Source organism: Doryrhamphus excisus, linkage group LG19 (genome assembly GCF_037039965.1).
Source record: "Doryrhamphus excisus strain RoL-2023G ecotype Guam linkage group LG19, RoL_Dexc_Guam_v1.1, whole genome shotgun sequence".
Taxonomy (NCBI): Eukaryota; Metazoa; Chordata; class Actinopteri; order Syngnathiformes; family Syngnathidae; genus Doryrhamphus; species Doryrhamphus excisus.
The window spans coordinates 6,373,718-6,396,834 of NC_136375.1; the positions used below are offsets into that span (position 1 = coordinate 6,373,718).

Consider the following 23,117-nt stretch of genomic DNA (forward strand, 5'->3'; position numbering starts at 1 on the left):
CATTTTCATCCTACTCAAATAAATAAAATAAATACTCCTCTATTTTTTTACTTATTACTTATTATTTTATAATTACTCCTGATTTTTTTAAATTTAAAAAAAAAGCTTGACATCACCAGTTGTGACATTACCCAGTAAAAAGTGTACCCAGGTCAAAAGTTGAGCCAAACAAATCCAGCGACATGCAGCTGTGCCCTCTGAGGTTGAAGGCGATATTCCCAATTTAAACACCGCTTTACTTTGAATAACTTCCTCAGAAGCAAGAGCAGCATGGCCCCGCTTTTCTTTTGTCTCTAATTCTGCTCATTAATAACCCAGTATTGTCCCATGTGTTGCTGGGAGCCAGCATGGGACCGCATGCTTCCACTTATCCTCATCAGAACCTCATGTGGGGAGAACGAGGCCAACCAGAGAGACCCAAAGTCGGCTGACCGCCCTACAATGGGACAAGGTAATTCAATCACAGCGTACGCCGCTATTTGAAGTCCTCAGGTACACAATTTAGCGATGTAGGAGAGGAATGGTTTGGAATCCATGTAGTCCTCGTGGGAGAGCTTGGACATTTTGGTGCATGAGGACCACCAGAGCGATACATTGTGGTTGTCTACAGTAGACCGGAGACATACTTTAAAAAAAAGTATCCACGATGGACCAGAGACAACATTTAAAATAAGTTTTTTTTCTATTAATATTACAACAAAATGGCGTCCTTCCTCTATGCCTCCTACCTGGCAGCATCCTTCTACCAATATATTGACTATCTCTCCTCTGGACATGTCCCAACCATCTCAGTCTGGCCTAAAGGACTTTATCTCCAAGGCCTCTAACATGTAATGTCCCTGTGATGTACTCCTTCCTGATCGTATCCATCATGGTCCCTCCCAATGAGAACCTCAGCATCCTCATCTCTGCTACCTCCAGTTCTGCTTTATTCTGCTTCTCTTCTAAGCTCATCTGTCAGCCTGTCCAAAACATCACCACAGCAAACAAGAAGGGGCTCAGAGCTGATCCCTAATGCACTCCCACCCCCACCTTGAACTCTTCTGTCACACCTCCAGTTCCAACTTTATTCTTGTACATTTTCTTCTTGCAATATTATGACTTTCCCATAATATTTTCACTTTATTTCTGTAATATTAAAACATAATATCATGACTTTTTTTTTAAATAATGTTTTTTTTTATTTAATACTTCAACTTAATGCTCTGACGTTATTTTCCTCCTAATATTAGGAGTTTGTTCTGGTAAAAGTACAACTTTTTCCTTTTACAATACCACATTTTTAGGATATTTATTATGACTTTCTTCCACACAAAAAAAATTCATTTTCCAACTAAGTTAAAATGTACTTCTTGCAATATTATGACTTTCCCATAATATTTTCACTTTATTTCTGTAATATTAAAACATTTTCCTTAACCTATTTTTTCATAATTTACAACTCATGTTGACTTTTTTTTCTCATAATATCATGACTTTTTTTTAAATCATGTCTTTTTTTAAATGTAATATTTCAACTTAATACACTGGCGTTATTTTCCTCCTAATATTAGGAGTTTGTTCTGGTAAAAGTGCAACTTTTTCCTTTTACAATACCACATTTTTAGGATATTTATTATGACTTTCTTCCACAATTTTTTTTTTCATTTTCCAACTAAATTAAAATGTACGTCTTGCAATATTATGACTTTCCCATAATATTTTCACTTTATTTCTGTAATATCAAAACATTTTCCTTAACCTATTTTTTCATCATTTACAACTTTTGTTGACTTTTTTTTCTCATAATATCATGACTTTTTTTAAAAGCATGTATTTTTTTATTTAATATTTCAACTTAATGCTCTGATGTTATTTTCCTCCTAATATTAGGAGTTTGTTATGGTAAAAGTGCAACTTTTTCCTTTTACAATACCACATTTTTAGGATATTTATTTTGACTTTCTTCCACACAAAAAAAATTAATTTTCCAAATAAGTTAAAATGTACTTCTTGCAATATTATGACTTTCCCATAATATTTTCACTTTATTTCTGTAATATCAAAACATTTTCAAATGTTATTTTCGTCCTAATATTAGGAGTTTGTTATGGTAAAAGTGCAACTTTTTCCTTTTACAATAGGATATTTATTATGATTTGCTTCCACAAAAAAGTTTTTTTCATTTTCCAACTAAATTAAAATGTACTTCTTGCAATATTATAACTTTATTCTCATAATATTACTTTTTTATATTTTATTTATTTATTTATTATTTTTTATATTTTATACATAATATAACTTTTTCCCTTGCTTAATTGTATTTTTTTACCCTTTTTTTGTCAAATGATATTTTTAGGATGTGTCACGGGCTGATAAAAACCTCAGTGGGCCACGCTTTGAATACCCTTGCTCCAAGTTAACAATGATATGTGATGGTGAAGCATCAAATTTACATGAAATGTACATGAAATGTACATACTGTATATAGCCTACATGGCACACACTGACCTGTGTGTGAAAAATAGATATGTTTAGAGGCGTATGAATTGCTTGCCATGCCCTGCAACATTTACTGTTGATCCTGGGTGGCAACCCCCCCCCCAAAGCAGACATGTACTGTATGGTATATACTACATATGTACGTATACATTATGTCATATAGTATGGCATCCTGTCTCAGACACACAGAAAAAGTTAGATGAAGATGTCGTTTGGCTGCCCTCAGACTGGAAAGCATTGTGCACTCAATGGCGTGCAGAAATAAACATCTCTGGGCTTCGGATGATGCGTTCCCATCCCGACCCCCTGCAAAGATCTGGAGTCTGTCAAATATGGAATTGGAATGAACATGACAGGGAGTGTTATTAAGTTGAGATTTACAGTACTAATCCTTCCAAACGTTCATGTGTTTGAAATTAATCATGTCTGACGTCCGACATTACAACCGCAGTGTCGGTGTCCCGATACTTATGCTCCTCCTCATCCTGGAGTCTGGAAAAATGTTGGATCTAGATCTAAACGGATTTAGATTTAGATTTAGACAGTGCTATCAGCCCAACAAGCAAGTCACTGTTGGATTGTGTCATGTGACTGTTGACATGTGATGCTAGAATCCAAACAATAACAATAGTCCTCATAATAATAATATATATCTCATAATACATCTCATAATCCATGTCCAATCATCCACCTCGCACAGCCCCCACGAAAAAACGCCAGAAATCATCCAAAAGTCATCCAAAATTGCAGTGGGGCGGTGCCCCTGAGATGCTAGCAAACGTCTCCAGGGCAGTGGTCCCAATTACTTCATGTAGCTCTTTTTGTCAGTCCAGATGTTATTTTAATGTCTGATTTCCTCTTATTATGTCTACTATGTTGGTTAATAGTAGCGTAAAGGTGATTATAGGGATGCTATATCAAGTCCAGAGGGCTCTAAACATGTATTTAGAAGGTGATAAAGAGGTTTTCTATGCTCTAACTTGGAATATATTTCATTTAAAAATAAGGAATCCTACTTAGTGGAAATTCACTTATCACGGTGGAGTCTGGAATGGATTACCCCCCCCCCCCCGCCATAAAGGAGGGGTTGCCGTATATTCCCTCCTGCCCCCACTGTAGCGTGACTTTCTGTGAGTTCTTCTCATCATGCGTGTTTAGGAAGACGTGATGAATGGAGCATGTTTGCGTTCATATCATCTTTGATCCATTGTGTTGTTGCCTTTGAAAGCCCGAAGGAAAGACAGCCTATATATTCCTTTTGTTTCCTTTCGTTTCATTTCTACGATATTGTACGATAGTCTATATATATATGGGATTGCTCCATGATGAAGAGAGTATTGTTAGATCTCCATGAAGACTTTTGTCTTTTGCCAGCAAACAAATAAGAGTTTGTCAAGTTCTTCAGCCTGCTCCTCCCTGTGGGCTATACACCCCCCAGCCCGCACACCCCGCCCCCTGCTTTTTAGTAAGACACTTTAGAAAAAAGAAGAAGTGAGTGAGTGTATTCGTGGGCCAGGATGGGCTGCAGGCCAGGTTACATCTTGCAGCAATTAAGTCGCATGCGTGTCTTATGGCAAGGCTCCTGTTTCAAGGCCGGCAGGCTGCAGCACCACTCCGGCCAGCTTGATCAAGGGGGCGGGGCCAAAACGGCCGCAGCCTAATTCCACCAGCTCACATTAGATGCAACGTAGATCGACGTAGACGAGTGTATCCATAAATCACTGACGTGCGCACAAGAGGAAAGATGAATGAAGGATTAATGAAGGATTAATGAAGGATGAACCAAGGATGAACCAAGGATGAATCAAGAATGAATCAAGGATGAATCAAGGATGAATCAAGGATGAATCAAGGATGAATCAAGCATAATGACGGATGAATGAAGGATGAATGAAGGCTGAATGAAGGATGAATCAAGGATAACTGAAGGATGCTTTCATGAAAATGGAAGACGCAACTTCCAAAAATGGAAGATTTATTCCCATAATATTATGTCTTTATTCCCATATTATTAGGACTTTATTCCCATAATATTAGGCCTTTATTCCCATAATATTATGTCTTTATTCCCATAATATTAGGACTTTATTCCCATAATTTTATGACTTTATTCCCATAATATTAGGACTTTATTCCCATAATATTAGGACTTTATTCCCATAATATTATGTCTTTATTCCCATAATATTAGGACTTTATTCCCATCATTTTATTATTTTATTCCCATAATATTAGGACTTTATTCCCATAATATTATGTCTTTATTCCCATATTATTAGGACTTAATTTCCATAATTGTATGACTTTATTCCCATATTATTAGGACTTTATTCCCATAATATTAGGCCTTTATTCCCATAATATTATGTCTTTATTCCCATAATATTAGGACTTTATTCCCATAATTTTATGACTTTATTCCCATAATATTAGGAATTTATTCCCATAATATTAGGACTTTATTCCCATAATATTAGGACTTTATTCCCATAATATTATGTCTTTATTCCCATAATATTATGTCTTTATTCCCATAATATTAGGACTTTATTCCCATAATATTAGGACTTTATTCCGATAATATTATGTCTTTATTCCCATAATATTAGGACTTTATTCCCATCATTTTATTATTTTATTCCCATAATATTAGGACTTTATTCCCATAATATTATGTCTTTATTCCCATATTATTAGGACTTAATTTCCATAATTGTATGACTTTATTCCCATAATATTAGGACTTTATTCCCATAATTGTATGACTTTATTCCCATAATAGTAGGACTTTATTCCCATAATATTATGTCTTTATTCCCATAACATTAGGACTTTATTCCCATCATTTTATTATTTTATTCCCAAAATATTATGACTTTATTCCCATCATTTTATTATTTTAGTCCCATAGTATTAGGACTTTATTCCCATAATATTATGTTTTTATTCCCATAATATTATGACTTTATTCCCATAATTGTATGACTTTATTCCCATAATATTGTGACTTTATTCCCATAGTATTATGACTTTATTTCCATCATTTTATTATTTTATTCCCATAATATTAGGACTTTATTCCAATAATATTATGACATGATTCCTATAATATTGTATGTTTCACTGGCTGGAGTGAAACAGTGGCCACGCCTGATTGAAGTACTGTATGTAGGAATTAGGGATGCGAATCTCAGCACTGAGGACGATTCGACACACAACTCTTCTACCCTTTTTAAAATTGTTTCCAAATTCAGGAAGAAGCCAACTGCTCTGCTGTTCTAATGTCACCTGCTGTGCTGAACACTCGTTCAGAGATGGGAGGTGGGGGGGCACTTGTTGCAGGGATGGACACATAGCTCCTGGACAATTTGGAAAGCAGCTGAAGATCCACTGACCTGATTTGCTTGGTTGTTCCCCGGTGTCCGACCAGGAACCAGACGGGGGGGGTAGACTTGTCCGTGTTGGGGTGTCCCCTTTTTAGGGGGGGTCGCTATGTTTATCGTGACGTTTTGTCGAACTTTCCGCCGTTCTTTGCGAATCCGTAGTGTTTCCAAACATACCATTTAAACGTTGCGGGGGGGTTAAATATAGAAACTTACTCGCTGCTACTTGCGTACGAACGTCCATGTTGTTTTGCTAGTAGTTGTATGTGCCTCACGACTTCCGTCCGTATTCAATACAAAACGCCAAATAATGACGGTGCATTCATGGCGCCTGGGGAACAGGATATGGGGTGAGGTTGAACATTAATAAAACGGCGCTTGTATCGGATTTTACCGATATCCGCAAACGCATCGCGATGAATCTTGATTTTGAATGAGCGGATGCGCTCGCATCGCGCGCATGCGCATCGATGTATGGATTAATATCCATTATTTTCCACACTCTTATGGTGTTTTGTAACATTGTTTATGTAGAAAGTGAGTCAAAATGGCCTCTGCTTCCTTCAATGTGCTGGGATGCAGCATCTATCTATTTTCTACAGCGCTGATAGATACTCTTTATTGTTTTTAGTGTCATGATGGCCAAGAGGAACAGCTCTCATCATGGCTGCTGGCATCGCTCACATGCCCAAAACGTCCCCCGAGGCCGCATGCCGAAAAGCCCAGCGTCCCCCGCCGAGGCCCCCGCTCGGATTGGGTGTCACCAAACAGTTTGAAGCTGTATGCCGACACAAATGTTTCCAAAGCAACAAAGAAAGCTTCACTACTTGTTGGATGTCTTTTCAAGGCGTCACGACTTTTAGGTGCCGCATTGTTGCCAGTCGGAGATCAACAACATCATGCTATGCTATCGTGCTAAGCTAGCTTCATTTTTTTGCTCAATTATGTTGTGGAAAAGGTTAGGAGAACAAAGTCCAAAAATTATGGATATGAATTAGACATTAATCAGACAATAGTTAAAACTGTTGGAAAATAAAATATTAAAGAAAATATATTTTTAATGAAAATAATTGAAATATTTTGGGGAAATTAAAAATTAAAATATTTCTGAGAATAATTTTTGGAAAAGTTATGGTATGGTGGGAATAAAATCAAAATAACTACAAAAATAACTATTACAGAAATAACTTTCTGAAGATTTGAAAAAAGAAAAGAAAAAAAATAAGGCAAAAATGGGAAAATATATATGAAGACAAAAACAGTTAGTCATCTAACAAGAAAAAGTCATAATTTTCTGAAAATAAATTGAAAAATAATGACATTTTATTATCATAGACTTTAAATAATAATGTGTAAAAATACTTTATTCTATTTATTCACTGAAAAGCTAACAGCTTAAGCTATAAGGAAGCCCGGCTCATTAGAAAACATAACATAGTCATAAACATAATCATAATATTAGGAGACAAACAGAACAAAATAAAGTTGTATTTTAATTTGGGGAAAATTTGGTTGGGGAACAAATGGGATATGATAGGAATAAAGTCAAAATATTTTGGGAATAAAGCCAAAATATTGCAAAAATAAATTGGAGGAAAGGTGATGTTTTCAGACAATTTAAAATAAAGCAACAATGACAAAAAAGTGTAAAAAGTGGAGTTGATACTTGGATACTTGCAAAAAATGGAATTGATGAGTGCAGGCATGCAAGCTAAAACACTTAAGTCGATGAGGACTGCGGGTCAAGCTTACGTCACTGTGACGCACTCGACTCAGAATCACACAACAATATTTACCGCGCACGGAGGACGTTAAGAAATGTTCTTGTGTAAACAAATGATTAGCAAAGACAGGAACACTTTGAAAAGTTCAAGTGGCAAGTTGGCGGAAGCTAGTAGACCGGCTGCCGTGATGAACGAGCCAGTCCACACAACAAACCACAAACATCGACTCAAAACACAAAAAGCAGAACACAGATCCAAGACAGGAAACCAAGCGTTTGTGCCACCGTGCTAGAGGAACCAGAAAAGTAGGGAAATGATTCCAGATCAGGCTGGCTGGCCTCAGACACGGCCCAACGACCGCTTCTCTGCAGCGGTGTTGTGGTTTTACTGCACCTCTTCAAGTGTCTCTTATAGGTGTTCTTGACAAACTACTGGTTTGTGGAAAAATGTTGCCATCTAGTGGCCATGGAGTGCATCAAAGTTTTTGGGGTTTTTTTTGTTTTTTTTTAATAAATTCAGTATTTTAAGCATTTTAAGTTACCAATAAAATACAACATGATTATATTATCTCAAATATATATATAAAAAATATCAATTTGCTGCATCATGTTTGTCTATTTATTTATCGTTGTCTGTTGCAACGTTGAACAATTGGAAACGGATCGAGAATAGAGAATGAAGGCGTCATTCTTATACTGGAGCAGTTCATTTATTTTCATTGTTTTATTATTTTTCTTATTCCCTTTTTTTTATTGTTTAAAATACAATTTTCACATATTTTGTATGATTCCGGCCACGTTTTTTTTTCTTGTTTTTTTCTTGCTGGAGCCTATCCCAGCTGTCTTCGGGCGAGAGGCGGGGTACACCCTGGACTGATCGCCAGCCAATCACAGGGCACATATAGACAAACAACCATTCACACTCACATTCATACCTATGGACAATTTGGAGTCACCAATTAACCTAGCATGTCTTTGGAATGTGGGAGGAAACCGGAGTACCCGGAGAAAACCCACGCGTGCACGGGGAGAACATGCAAACTCCACACAGAGATGCCCGAGGGTGGAATTGAACCCTGGTCTCCTAGCTGTGAGGTCTGCGCACTAACCACTAACCACTAACCACTAGACCGACGTGCCGCCCTGCATTTAATATTATATTTTTTAAATAACACATCAATGTATTGTATGATATGAAATACGACAAATACTACAATTTTATCATATAAGGTACATTTGCATTGTAAGTATTGGTCGCGGTGATACCGTCCGAATTTTGCTCAGTGTCGAATCGGAAACGAAATCGTTGGTATCGCCTAGAAGTAGTTAAAATAATTCGAAAAAAATAGCGTTACTGTTGAGCTTGCGTGTGTCGTCATCTTCTGGCAGGAAAGCGTAATTACAGCAACACGCTTTGCTTTTTCAATTCGTGCTGTGCTCTTGTTCTCAGTAATGGCGCCGTTAGGCCTCTTTTTTTGCTGGTGGCTTGCTCTGCCCCTCGGTTTCTATACTGTGGGAGCAGGGACTTAATGTAGAACATATTTGAATTTTGATATAGTTGTGTTCTAAACCTATTTATTTCTTCTGTCTGTTAATTCTTCGTGAATGTCATTGCATTTGATATAAAACAAAGACCAGCATTGTGTGGAATGACGGGAAAAAGGGAGGGGCTTCTGAGTGAAGCACCGCCTTGACATGATTACATCAGCTGTCCTCTCTCAGGTCCGCAGTCATGTCATAAGAACGCCGGCCACATTCATTGCCAGTATCAGTCTACGTTATTCACTAGCTGAAGCAATCATGTCTGGAAGAGGAAAAGGAGGCAAAGGTCTGGGTAAAGGAGGAGCCAAGCGTCACCGTAAAGTTCTCCGTGATAACATCCAGGGCATCACCAAGCCCGCCATCCGCCGTCTGGCTCGTCGTGGCGGCGTCAAGCGTATCTCCGGCTTGATCTACGAAGAGACTCGCGGTGTGTTGAAGGTATTCTTGGAGAACGTCATCCGTGATGCTGTCACATACACCGAGCACGCCAAGAGAAAGACCGTCACCGCCATGGATGTGGTCTACGCCCTGAAGAGGCAAGGCCGCACATTGTATGGTTTCGGAGGTTAAGTCTTTTGGTCATCCCAACAACCAACACCCAAAAGGTCCTTTTGAGGACCACACACTTTTCAAAGAGGTGCCATTTCCTTTTGAATTTCTAGTATACTTATATATGCTAATTATTGAGCTTATTTGAACGGCCGTTGCCAACCGTAGAAATGTAAAAATGATGACGTCACTGGAAGTAACCATTACTACTACTTTCATCCGTCATTGTCACCGACAGTCTTGCATCGAATAATCCAGCGCAATGAAAACAATATGAACTACATTAAAAGGAAAAAATGCATAATTTGTATTCTCATATATGCTCTGTGAGGAATCACAAGTGACTTGAAATCCGAAAAAGGTGTTGGGCACATTTCAAGTTAAATGAAAAATAATCAAATGAAACGATGGTATCTTTTCTGTCCAAGTTCGCGGGTTTTCGTGGCGAGAAAACGTTTGCTTCACATTGAAACATACGTTGCAGTTTGAGTGTAGTGAAGACCTGGCGTCAGCCAATCAAAAAAGAGCGTTGGCACAGAAGGATTTGCATGAAGGTGTCTCGACTCGAATAGGTGTATCGACTCGCGCTCAAGCACGCCGTGTCTGAGGGCACCAAGGCCGTCACCAAGTACACCAGTAAAGTCCTTCAGTGACACCGTCATCCTACGGTTCTTCTCAAAACCAAGCACTTTTATCCATCGCGCACATTTCCTTGTTAAGTTTAATAGTTGGCTCTATACGAATACGAATGTATTTTGAACCCTGAAGTATACTGATATAATGGGGTGATTTCATTCATCGTGATTTATTTTAAACTGTGAAATATGCCTTTTTTAAAGAAAGATAAGTGCAGGACATCTGTTGGGGGTTTTCAGTGGGTGGGTCTACATGAGATATTTTAGACACCAAAAAATATGTAATGACCACACTTCCACCGCCAACGTCAAAATTATTAAACGTGGACTAATCACTTTTCAAGAAGCTACCCAGAGACTACGTTTATTAGAAAATGGGCTTCAGCAGTAGTCAGGAAGCCTCGGAGATCTGCCATGTTTGTCACATTTATGCTTCATTCATTTTCTACCGCTTTTTCCTCACGAGGGTTGCGGGGGGTGCTGGAGCCTATCCCAGCTGTCTTCGGGCGAGAGGCAGGGTACACCCTGGACTGGTGGCCAGCCAATCACAGGGCACATATAGACAAACAACCATTCACACTCACATTCATACCTATGGACAATTTGGAGTGCCAATTAGCCTAGCGTGTTTTTGGAATGTGGGAGGCAACCGGAGTACCCGGAGAAAACCCACGCATACACGGGGAGAACATGCAAACTCCACACAGAGATGGCCGAGGGTGGGAATTGAACCCTGGTCTCCTAGCTGTGAGGTCTGCCACTAGACCGCCGTGCTGCCACATTTGTGCTTCAGCTCATCAAATCAAAATATTAGTCAGTGACAACACAATTGAAAATTAAACTGTTTTTTTTTTTCAAATAAACACTATTATTTAAGGGAGGACAAATAATCCAAAGCTACTTCAATGTCTGTTTCATTAACTGTAACCCTACTTTTAGCACTTTTACCACCCTGTATATACATTAGCACCCCCGTTACCTCAAAATAAAGGGGAACGGCACTTTTTGGAATTTTGCCTATCATTCCCAATCCCTAATTGTTTTTCTGTGCATTAAAACACATGAAAAGTAGTTCATATCTGCTAGCTTGAAGCGCTTAGAAAGCCGCGACCAATGTTGCATAGTTTCAAATCCATGCTGTGATTATGCATTAATATGTACACTGATAACATGTCATAGTAGTTTATTGGCTACAATAATAATTCTTATAATAATTCTATGGCTGTAGCTTGGTTAATATACAAGTCTCTTGTGTAAAAATAGGTATTTCCCATGATGCTCGTTGCTAGCTTGCTGATATAAACTTGTTTTCTTATGTGAAAATGAACGGAAAAGGGAAAAATATGTGTTCATGTTTCACATAAGGATTGGGAATGATGGGGGGGGGCTCCCCTTTAAATATTTTATATTTGTTGTGGACTGATCTTTTTGTTCAGTCTACAAAATTAAGTGCAATGAAGGGTTGAAATGTTTTATTACACTGTATATTTACTAATAAAAACATGCCTGAGTACATTTAAAAGTATTTTATACATCTTTAGGCCTTATTAAAGGAAAACAAAATGCAATGTTTTTTGATTTTCCAAATAAAAACATTTTGTGGTAATGTAGTTTCTATATTTAAATTACCCAAACCATTTTTCTACTAATCCGAAAGGCAAACAAAGGGTTATAAAATAGTTTTAGATCGAAATTATTTTTTAGGCAATACTAGCTCTGTATTCCTGGGTATCGAACCGGCATTACACGCCTTAATCACATGTAGGTTATAAGTACTTATGGTACAGCACACTGAAGAAGGGTTTGCTCTCTGGGAGGAAGTGTGTGGCTCTTAAAAGAGCCTTTGTTTGAATGTTGGTCTCGGAGATCTTACTTCTTAGCGGGCTTCTCGGTCTTCTTGGGCAGCAACACAGCCTGGATGTTAGGCAAGACACCACCCTGGGCAATGGTCACTCCGCCGAGGAGTTTGTTAAGCTCTTCGTCGTTGCGGACGGCCAGCTGCAAGTGGCGGGGGATGATCCTGGTCTTCTTGTTGTCCCGAGCGGCATTGCCAGCCAACTCCAGGATTTCAGCGGTCAGATACTCGAGCACAGCCGCCAAGTAGACGGGAGCGCCGGCACCGACGCGCTCGGCATAGTTGCCTTTACGGAGCAGTCTGTGAACACGACCCACGGGAAACTGCAGGCCAGCCCTCGAAGACCTGGTCTTGGCCTTAGCTCTGACTTTGCCACCCTTGCCACGTCCAGACATGTTTTCAAAGAGTCGATGTAGATTCTAAAGTCACCAAAATACAAGTACTGAGCGACTGCGAGAGCGGTGTATTTATGAACGTCAGTGCTACTCGGTGATTGGTTAGTGGTGGCGGGGAAACAGTTGTCCAATCAGGAAAGGGCTTGCTTTATTTGATCGCGGTTTCCACTCTTGCTCTTTTTGAATCCTATAAATTAACCCCCCCCCCCGAAAAAAATTATCCATCCATATATATGATTGACTGTATATATTATGGGCTTCTTTCTTCTTATAAAACAAGTGTTTGGTTCTGATCGTTTAGTATATTGTTTCTAAATCACATTTTTATAATATATTTCGTAGATGCAATGACAAAATAATTTACAGGTCGATTCCACCCCAGGCCATCTCTGTGTGGCGTTTGCATGTTTTCCACGTGCATACGTGGATTTCCTTCCTTATTTAATAAACATGTTAGCTTCATTGGCCACGCTTTAATATTTGGGCATTTTGTGGATGCGTACATGGTTAATAATCAAATTGTAACAAATTAGCTTTCACCATTTTTAATAGCGTTGACAATGGCAGTCACCGTATCTGTAGGTAAATAAAGTCTGCTTCTACGCAAATTTGTGTCTCCATCTCCATGTACTATTACTAGATACATTTAGAACAGTCACGACCGCTGGAATGCTAACCAATAAGGAACTGTAACTTTAGTCGAAATGTGGTGGCTCTTAAAAGAGCCGTTTTGGTAGAGAAAGCCGTCTAATTTAAGCTCTCTCTCCGCGGATACGGCGGGCCAGCTGGATGTCTTTGGGCATGATGGTGACTCTCTTGGCGTGGATGGCGCACAGGTTGGTGTCCTCAAAGAGACCCACCAGGTAAGCCTCGCTGGACTCCTGCAGTGCCATGACGGCAGAGCTCTGGAAACGCAGATCGGTCTTGAAGTCCTGAGCGATTTCCCTAACCAGACGCTGGAAGGGCAGCTTGCGGATGAGCAGCTCAGTGGACTTCTGGTAGCGACGGATCTCCCTGAGGGCCACGGTACCCGGCCTGTAACGGTGAGGCTTCTTGACGCCGCCGGTGGCAGGGGCGCTCTTACGGGCAGCCTTGGTGGCAAGCTGCTTTCTGGGGGCTTTGCCTCCGGTGGATTTACGGGCTGTCTGCTTGGTTCTTGCCATGGTGTAGCTAAGTGTGAAACGAAAGCGGCCAGTTGCGTTTTTATAGTGCCAAGCCAGCCCTGATTGGTCCGTTTGGGAACCGGCCGCGCAAATGCTGATCAACCATTGGACAAAAGAAATTTGAAATGAGCCAATCATCCAAAGAAACCGCCCAACGGCTTCTGACGTGCTCAGCTAGCTATGATGCAGTTAGGTTCACATTTTTACATAATAATAATAATTTTTAGACCCATTTTTGAATGGAACAGCTAGGTGTCAAGTTGATTAGTTAATAAAGCTTCCGTGAAAAGCAACATTTTCGACATCTGGTGGAAGAGTGAATGAGATGAATGAAACACGGGTTGCCATTATGAGCGCACAAACAAACTCGCCCATGCTCTCATTACAAGTCAAAGTCAACACTGTTCATTTGCTTGGTGGTTATTGCAAACACAAAATAACCCGGCAAAGCAATGACAGGCGGCGGTCGGTTTCGAACCGGCAATGCGTCTGTGACCTAGGAAGCGTCGAAAGTAATCGGTCACGTGGTATTCACAGAGCTACACAAGCTCCTAAGCACTATTTTGAAGCAGTGTGAATCAGGAAGTCTGACACAAACTTCGAGGTTTTGGGCTGGTTTTTAATTTAATCTCTATTAAATAGTGTTACAAAAATGATTCCAACGTATCGAAATGAGCACTGTTCACATAAAGGTTTATATTCACAAACGTGAAGCGTGCCATGTAGGTGATTTGTAATGTAATAGGTTATGTTTGGTGTTTTGTAGTAGTACTGCCAGTACTACTGCCAATGCTGCCAGTTTAATGTGGACTCTGCTGCCACCTGCTGGTGACAAACTATTACAGCAAAAGGCCTACATTATGTTGATGTGTTTTTGTATGTCTATTTGTAAATAGTAAATACATTTAGTGTGTACATGGGGATTGAACGGTGGCATTTTATGTGCAATACAAGTAAATCAAGGAATGATACTGCTCTCCAAAGGTAATGTGGTGGCTCTTAAAAGAGCCTTTTTGAAGGGATGTGTTGAATGGAATTACTTCTTCTTGGGAGCCTTCTTGGGTTTAGGCTTGGTCACCTTCTTGGCGGGGCTCTTCTTGGCAGTGGGGGCTTTCTTAGCCGCTGGAGCTTTCTTGGCCGCCTTCTTGGGGCTCTTAGCGGGTTTCTTTGCTACCTTCTTGGGGGTTGTCGCTTTCTTAGCAGCCTTCTTTGGGGATTTCTTGGCAGCGGGCTTCTTGGGGGTAGCTTTCTTGGGTGTCACGGCTTTCTTCGCCGCAGGCTTCTTCACCGCGGGCTTCTTGACGGTCTTAACTTTACCGGCAGCTTTGGGCTTCACTTCGGCCTTCTTGTTCATCTTGAAGGATCCGGAAGCGCCGGTTCCCTTGGTCTGGACCAGAGTCCCCTTGGTCACCAGGCTCTTGACGGCGAGCTTGACGCGGGCCCTGTTCTTGTCTACATCGTAACCGGAAGCTGACAGGGAGTTCTTGAGGGCGGCAAGAGAGACGCCTTTACGCTCTTTAGACGCGGCCACGGCCTTAACGATGAGCTCGCTGACGCTGGTTCCGGGGGTCTTGGGCTTGGCGGACTTCTTCTTGGTCGTTTTCGCCTGGGTTGCGGCTGGAGCTGGTGCTACTTCTGCCATGTTCGCTGCAATACGATTCGCTTCGTTCCAGTGAGCTAGGAAGTCTGACGAGTGATAAGATTCCCATAGCCAGAGGCGGTACTTAAACCCACCATGAGAACCGTGGAGAGTCAACCATGTCGCCAACTGCCGGCGTCTCGTCAGTTGTGTTTTCTTTGCACATAAAAACCGCTTAAAAATCACCTGCAAAGACATTTTAAAAAATAAAATATATTTGGCCCGATAGATGACAAGTGTATCTACATATTACAGTAATTTATACATTGTTTCCTTTTTATATGTTGCTTATACAGCCTCCAAACTTCGCCAGGTCACTGATTTCACCAACACTGCTGAGCGACTTTACCTAACAATTTCTATCATTAAATGGTCAAAGATGACCTTCAACTGCACACAAACTGTTTTACCGGTGACAAAACATGTTCGCTCAAAGACTGCAAGTCCAAAAAGAGACACATTGACAACCATTTTGGAGCGAGACAACGTTTTTGTGGTGGCAGCAAACACACGATGCTTGACCAAGACTCCTGATCCACTTGCTTACTGTACCGACACTTTACCATTCTTTAAAGTGAAATAGTTTTATCTGCAGGCAAGCAAATATCTCCTCCAACAAGCTTAAATAGTTTGGATGTTTTTATGAAAGGGGCAGCAGTGTTTTATTTTGTAATGCTCCTGCTATGTTTTGCTATGCTACAGTATGTTGTCACATACAGTACAGCTATCCATAAGACACACTGCTCAGGCTCTTGTGGTACCTTCTCTAGATAGTATATTTTATATACTACTACTCTTATACTACTGCTACTTATGTGGTTGGCTACATTGTGCACGGTGAAAACTTGTAATGATAAAAATAGACTACAAGATCATAGATTGATCACACCTATTAGCTGCAACGGAATACAACTATTGAATTCATGTGTTTATTTTGCTATATATTTGGAATTATTTGATCTTGATGTTGAAATGCATTGTTGATATCCATAGTTGTGTTGTAATTTTCACCAGAAATACTTATATATGCAAGGCAAAAAGAATACTACATGTACATACTACATGGGGTCATGTGCCCACATATTAATCATAAATTGAAACTAACATTTTAGTGTTAGACACCCCTGGATTAGAGGAAGACAAGGGCAAATGTACTACATTGGGATATTTTATTTATTCATTTTCCACCTGCTGTGAATTCTGCATTCAAACTTCCCATGCAATCATTAGTGCAAATATTGATATCAATCCCAACATTGGTATAAAAATAGATACTTGGGCGTCAGTTGGTTTCCTGTTCAACTGTAGTGCTTTCAGTCAAGATGCAACCTGGCTGTGACACTTCATTTTGAATTCTTAATTTTCATATATATATATATACTTTTTATAGACTTTGTCCAAGAAGTGATGATGCCTACAACTGTTTAAACTTCTATTTACATTACTTCATTTACAGTGAGTACATTAACAGGTAGCTTGCTCTGCAGAGGAGGTGTGTGGCTCTTAAAAGAGCCGTTGTTTGTTGGGACTTCTACTGAAACAGTTTACTTGGAGCTGGTGTACTTAGTGACGGCCTTGGTGCCCTCAGACACGGCGTGCTTAGCCAGCTCACCGGGCAGCAAGAGACGCACAGCAGTCTGAATCTCCCTTGATGTGATGGTCGACCGCTTGTTGTAATGAGCGAGACGGGAAGCCTCCGATGCGATGCGTTCAAAGATGTCGTTCACGAATGAGTTCATGATGCTCATGGCCTTGGAGGAGATGCCGGTGTCAGGGTGCACCTGTTTGAGCACCTTGTAGACGTAGATGGCGTAGCTCTCCTTCCTCCCTCTTCGCTTCTTCTTGCCGCCCTTGCCTGGGGCCTTGGTGACGGCCTTCTTGGAACCCTTCTTGGGCGCGGACTTGGCTGGTTCAGGCATTTCCACGAAGCACAGATTCTTCAAATGCGAATGAAACCACTCTGCCCGTGCCACTGTTCTTATATTCGCTTTCATGCAAATTATAATGCGCCAACGCCTCTTTCTGATTGGCTGAAAACATCTCTTGTTCTGATTGGTGGTATTTGAGCAGAAAAAGACCCGCGACCGAAACGTTTATCATGACGTCATCTTTTCTGTTACACTGTGAAAAACCGTCGATGGTACACTGTATTACGACTTACAAGTAACATTTTAAACATACACATTTGTTGTTAAACTGTTAAACAATTAAATATACCATTGAACACGTCTTATGCAATTGTCAAATTTTATTTAAACTACACGGCCGTGCTTAAACATGAATTGTCTCAACTGGAGTCTAATTTCATACTCTATATTGTTATATGCAGTGGCGGACTCCCAGTCTTATGAAAATCCCCTTTGACTTAATTCTCATCCTACATGATACAATTCTCATACAAGTACATAAAAGTGCAACCTATATTTATGAGAAGTTAATGGGGGAACAAAACAGATCTGAACAGAACTGTCTATAGTGCCCAGGGATACGAGCCCCTACCTAAAATGTTCACAGGCATGTAAAAACAAACAGCCATTTTCTTGATGGTTTGTTTGAATTTGTATTTTCTGCTAAACATTCAATATATATTGTAATTTAGCTTGACTATATATACACGCAAAAGTCAAAACTAAAATATAGATAGCAGGAACAGCCTTAAGGAGAAGTGTTGAGTGGCCCTTAAAAGGACCGTTTTGGTTTCTGATTGAGAAATTCAGTGTTTAGCCTCCAAAGCCGTACAGCGTACGTCCCTGCCTCTTCAGGGCGTAGACCACATCCATGGCGGTGACGGTCTTTCTCTTGGCGTGCTCGGTGTATGTGACGGCATCACGGATGACGTTCTCCAAGAACACCTTCAGCACACCGCGAGTCTCCTCGTAGATCAAACCAGAGATACGCTTGACGCCACCACGACGAGCCAGACGGCGGATGGCTGGCTTGGTGATACCCTGGATGTTATCACGAAGCACTTTACGATGACGCTTGGCGCCGCCTTTGCCCAATCCTTTGCCTCCCTTTCCTCTTCCAGACATTTTGAAAGTGTTTGTAGAAGATGCAGAATGAGATGCAGGCAGGAGTCTTATTTAGTAAACGCGGACGTGGTAGAGGACTATCGTAGTCTCGCTAGGCGGAGCTTCACTCAGCGCGTAGCGTTGACACAATGTTATCATTTGTTGTACTGCAAATTGTATTCATTTCGTGCACAATTACAATAATTACTTTTTAACATAACTAATCAAATAAACATTTTATCAGTCAAAATATTGCATTGTGATGAGTTCGGCGTTATATAGAGTCTTATATCCACTTTAATTGTAAAATGGTGTTCTCCCTGGTTTTTGAACCCCCAAAAAACTTATTACACAGGAGGGTTTACTCTTTTATTGCTTTTATGCGCATTTTTTCTTAGTTTGTACCGCCAGTTGTTTGTTTGCGTTTAGCGAGGTGTGCTTTGCGGCGCACAGGTCTCATCGTACCGTCGGCCGAGAGCATAAAGGAACGGGTCAAAAGAACTCGTTCTATTTTGTGAACCAAATGAACAAGGTCACCGCCCCTAAAATACCGTTCAGTTGCGAATGTTTTTTTTTTGATTGGCTGCAGACTGCGTTCACCATTCCTTTTGCAGAGCGGGCTATCTGCGTGCTCGCCGGTGTTATCATATGGTTGCACCTCGCTCTGTGGGCGGGTGGGGTTAGCTGACTGAAAAACTGAGATCGACCGACACTGGTTGGCCGTTCATTCATGACTTGTTCTTTTGACCGGTTTGTTCAATGCCGACACACTACTAGTATTGCCCACCCTAATAGGCTCCTGCAGGAGGATTAGCGATATGGTGATTGTGGTTGAAAATTGTAATAAAGTGTACATTTCAGAGAAAATGAGGAATATCTTTAGTTTGAATGTGGTGGCTCTTAAAAGAGCCGTTTTGGTAGAGAAGGCCGTTTCATTTAGGCTCTCTCTCCGCGGATACGGCGGGCCAGTTGGATGTCTTTGGGCATGATGGTGACTCTCTTGGCGTGGATGGCGCACAAGTTGGTGTCTTCAAAGAGACCCACCAGGTAAGCCTCGCTGGACTCCTGCAATGCCATGACGGCAGAGCTCTGGAAGCGCAGATCGGTCTTGAAGTCCTGAGCGATTTCCCTAACCAGACGCTGGAAGGGCAGCTTGCGGATGAGCAGCTCAGTGGACTTCTGGTAACGACGGATCTCCCTGAGAGCCACGGTACCCGGCCTGTAACGGTGAGGCTTCTTGACGCCGCCGGTGGCAGGGGCGCTCTTACGGGCAGCCTTGGTGGCGAGCTGCTTCCTGGGGGCTTTGCCTCCGGTGGATTTACGGGCTGTCTGCTTGGTTCTTGCCATGGCTTGGTGTCAGTTGGAAGTACGGTTCAGCACACGGCGACTGGCTTTTATAGGCATGTCCTAACGTCATGGCGACGCTGATTGGTCCTTTGGGGCTGCGCGTGCAACAGCTGATAAAGCATTGGAGGAAAGACATTTGAAATAAGCCAATCGGTTTCAAGGGACGCCCACTTTGGCATGTTGCTATAGTCTTCGTATGAAACAAAACAAAAAACGTATTTCAACACTTAATCTTTTCTTTTTGCTAATAAATCACAATCAAGAAAGAGCAATGAGAAATTCAGCCACTCAAAATGAATAAGATAAGAAGGCGAAAAGGTCGTTTGATCCAACAATGTGCACAGGTCTGCTTTATCATTTCATTCCAATACAAATAATGAATAATGTACAAGGTACCAGCTTCACAGAATAACAGTATACAAGTACAAAGGTGTAAAAAGGTGTATAAAGTGTGAAAGTCAAATATCAAGTCAAGTATGAGATACAAGTGGGGATGAATACTTTTAAAGTACAGCACATTTGACATCACCTTGTCTCCAATGTGTCCTAATTTCAGTACAGTCTTTTAGTCTCACAAGTAGTTCAGTCTTAAACTATATTTGCAACAAGAAAATGACGCCAATAGCTGTCTGAATGGTGACAAACTTTTTACACCGAGGGCCACGAATTAAAAAAATCAAGTGGTGATATTTTTCTTGTTAAAAAAAGGCTAAAACGCAATAAGTTATAGTAAATATACTGCATGTCAGTTTTGTGTTCTGGCTTATCAACATTTCAATGAGAAAATGAGCTTTGGGTTGTAAATGGCCCAGTTCCAGTGCCATAGATTATAAACTTTTATAAACTGTATAACACAATGTTCATATAGCCACAGAACACGGAACATACCAAAAGAACGATAAGACTCCCGTCATCAAAAGAATTTATTTATAACCTATGAACTATTTACAATTTTCACATTTAGGACTAAACTGTGTGTGAGTCAATGTGAGTGGCACTTTATCAAATTAACTCTGACCTCTTTTTGCCTCTTGTGCATATCGTATTAATATATTCACATTCCTTCATATGTGTCTTTGCTGCTGTTATTGGATTGAAAATACAGCAAGACACTGTAAGTATCATGTATAACACTTGCATGATCATAGCATGTATATTAAACGATGAAACGCTTCATAGTCAATGTGTGTCCCAAATGACGTGCATTGTTTGCTAACTCATATTAACTATATCTGTGGTTATGCATAGACTAAGGAAAGAAATGTTTGTTTCACATAAGAGTTGTGAAAGATGGGCAAAATTCCAGTTCTGAAGCGCAGTTCCACTTTAAGTAAAAAAAAGTACCACTTCCACACAACCTGAGGTGTGGTATGTTGCCTGGGCTCTGCTAGCTCAGTAGCCAGTGTAAAATGTAATGTAATTTCACATCACCGGGAATATAGTAAGTGATATTGAAAGTTAGTCTAGGAAGTAACGTCCACTGTAGTAGTGGAGTAATTTAAGTTAATAAGAGTAAATTAATTAACCACTTAAGGCCAACAGGTCTATTGCTCTATAGATGAAGTGCGTGGTTCTTAAAAGAACCGTTGGTTGGGTGACGATGTCACTGGAAGTCTTTACTTGGAGCTGGTGTACTTGGTGACGGCCTTGGTGCCCTCCGACACGGCGTGCTTAGCTAGCTCGCCTGGCAGCAGGAGACGCACGGCGGTCTGAATCTCCCTGGATGTGATGGTGGAACGCTTGTTATACTGTGCCAGACGGGACGCCTCTGCAGCGATGCGCTCAAAGATGTCGTTGACAAAGGAATTCATGATGCTCATGGCCTTGGAGGAGATGCCGGTGTCGGGATGCACCTGCTTGAGCACCTTATACACGTAGATGGCGTAGCTTTCCTTCCTGCTCCTTTTCTTCTTCCTACCGCCCTTCGGGGTGGTCTTGGAGACGGCTTTCTTGGAGCCCTTCTTCGGTGCGGACTTAGCTGGTTCAGGCATTGCTACGATCGTGTTCAGATAGGTTGCGGAACTAATGAAGCTACAATGCGGCAGCCAGTGGTCTTATAAAGGCCGTTATGCAAATTAGAATGCGGCAGTGCTTTTCTCTGATTGGCTGAAACCAACGCTTTGTGTGTCAGCGCAAGCGTGTTTGTACTTTTTCTTCCTCTGTTGAACGTGACGGCAGCTCGCCTCCAAGCATGTTCCATTACTGCCATCTTCCGGAGACACTTCCTGCTTGTTCGAGCCGGTACTCAAATGTAAATCATTATCCTTATAATTGTTTCTTTCGGCTTTTTCCTGATTATGGAGTGGCCACAGCGGATGTTTTTGATGATAATTACTTTGTATTATTTAGTTAATACATACACAATCCAATAGAAGTGTTTTTGTGTGGAGTTGATTCACTGAGACTACAACGGAATATAGATCAGGGGTCTCAAACACGCGGCCCGCAGGACACGAGTTTGAGGCCCCCGCCTTGATATGAAAGTTTAATGTTAGTGCGGCCCGCGCAAGTTTGATATGGATGCTGTATGGTATCATGTACCCAGAAAAAAATTATTACGTTTGATTAATGTTCATGTTAAAGGTTAAATAACTCTTAATAGTTATCCTCCCTATCCGTGTGGAAGTGGTAAGTTTTTGGCTATTTAAGTTTAAAGGAAATAACTTGAAGGCTACCGTTTAGATCGCTAGCTCTCTAGTTTGTGAGTTAGCATGTGTCTCAAGACCCTGCAGTTGCGCAATATGTTGTAAATAAAGAGTATAAATGTGACTATAGTCATGTTTTGTCATGTCTACATGGGCTCTAATAATGCTTTGTTAATTTTAATCTGAAAAAAGTAATTAGTGTACCCAGCAACTATATGTGGTTTCTTAAGTTTTTATTATTTGCCGTTTTATTATATTTATTTATTACTGATTGATTGATTTTCTTTATTCTTGATTTGTTTATTTATTTTTCATCTTATTTTGTGCAGAAAAAAAATTAAGATATTTGAGAACAGTGGAATGTTTTAGCAGAAATTTTATTGTAGAAAATGGGAACCAACGCACTGAAAAAGTTTGTATATTTTTCTGTTTTTAATAAATGTGTTTTGGGTTTTTTTGGAAAACCTGATGCGGCCCAGCCTTGCCCAGACCCTAGCTCCAGTGGCCCCCAGTTAAATTAGGTTTGAGACACCTGATATAGATTATCTTTAAAACACAAAAATATATATTTATTAGTCACAGAATACAACAATTACGCAATCATGATCCTATGGCCATGCAGCGGTGGCAAGATGCCAATGCATTTAATACAAGGTACATGTTCCTCAACATGGATCACAACAAAGTGAACATCTGGTTGTGGTTATGGAAGCAGCGAAAGGGACAGACCGGACTAAGAGGATGTAAGA

General features: G+C 40.6%; 7 protein-coding genes across 7 annotated transcripts; all 7 read right to left on the reverse strand.

Annotated features, from left to right (window-relative positions):
• Positions 1–9,158: 9,158 nt before the first annotated feature.
• LOC131107681 (histone H2A-like) lies at positions 9,159–12,590 on the reverse strand. The gene is made up of 2 exons (XM_058057931.2): positions 12,187–12,590; positions 9,159–9,657 (listed from the first exon to the last, which is right to left on the reverse strand). The coding sequence occupies exons 1-2, from the start codon at positions 12,561–12,563 to the stop codon at positions 9,651–9,653; spliced, it is 384 nt and encodes a 127-aa protein (XP_057913914.2). The 5' UTR covers positions 12,564–12,590; the 3' UTR covers positions 9,159–9,650.
• A 626-nt stretch (positions 12,591–13,216) lies between these two features.
• LOC144902086 (histone H3-like) lies at positions 13,217–13,727 on the reverse strand. Its single transcript, XM_078798935.1, has one exon. It carries the CDS (start codon positions 13,724–13,726, stop codon positions 13,316–13,318), a length of 411 nt encoding a protein of 136 aa, XP_078655061.1. The 5' UTR covers position 13,727; the 3' UTR covers positions 13,217–13,315.
• Positions 13,728–14,331: 604 nt separating this feature from the next.
• LOC131107680 (histone H1-like) lies at positions 14,332–15,470 on the reverse strand. The gene has a single exon (XM_058057930.2). The coding sequence runs from the start codon at positions 15,366–15,368 to the stop codon at positions 14,763–14,765; it is 606 nt and encodes a 201-aa protein (XP_057913913.2). The 5' UTR covers positions 15,369–15,470; the 3' UTR covers positions 14,332–14,762.
• A 1,177-nt stretch (positions 15,471–16,647) lies between these two features.
• LOC131107682 (histone H2B) lies at positions 16,648–17,313 on the reverse strand. Its single transcript, XM_058057932.2, has one exon. The coding sequence runs from the start codon at positions 17,282–17,284 to the stop codon at positions 16,910–16,912; it is 375 nt and encodes a 124-aa protein (XP_057913915.2). The 5' UTR covers positions 17,285–17,313; the 3' UTR covers positions 16,648–16,909.
• Positions 17,314–17,588: 275 nt separating this feature from the next.
• On the reverse strand, positions 17,589–18,403 carry LOC131107685 (histone H4). The gene has a single exon (XM_058057935.2). It carries the CDS (start codon positions 18,395–18,397, stop codon positions 18,086–18,088), a length of 312 nt encoding a protein of 103 aa, XP_057913918.1. The 5' UTR covers positions 18,398–18,403; the 3' UTR covers positions 17,589–18,085.
• An 891-nt stretch (positions 18,404–19,294) lies between these two features.
• Positions 19,295–19,730, reverse strand: LOC144902087 (histone H3-like). The gene has a single exon (XM_078798941.1). It carries the CDS (start codon positions 19,721–19,723, stop codon positions 19,313–19,315), a length of 411 nt encoding a protein of 136 aa, XP_078655067.1. The 5' UTR covers positions 19,724–19,730; the 3' UTR covers positions 19,295–19,312.
• A 1,530-nt stretch (positions 19,731–21,260) lies between these two features.
• On the reverse strand, positions 21,261–21,735 carry LOC131107155 (histone H2B-like). The gene has a single exon (XM_058056899.2). The coding sequence runs from the start codon at positions 21,712–21,714 to the stop codon at positions 21,340–21,342; it is 375 nt and encodes a 124-aa protein (XP_057912882.2). The 5' UTR covers positions 21,715–21,735; the 3' UTR covers positions 21,261–21,339.
• Between the last annotated feature and the right edge of the window lie 1,382 nt (positions 21,736–23,117).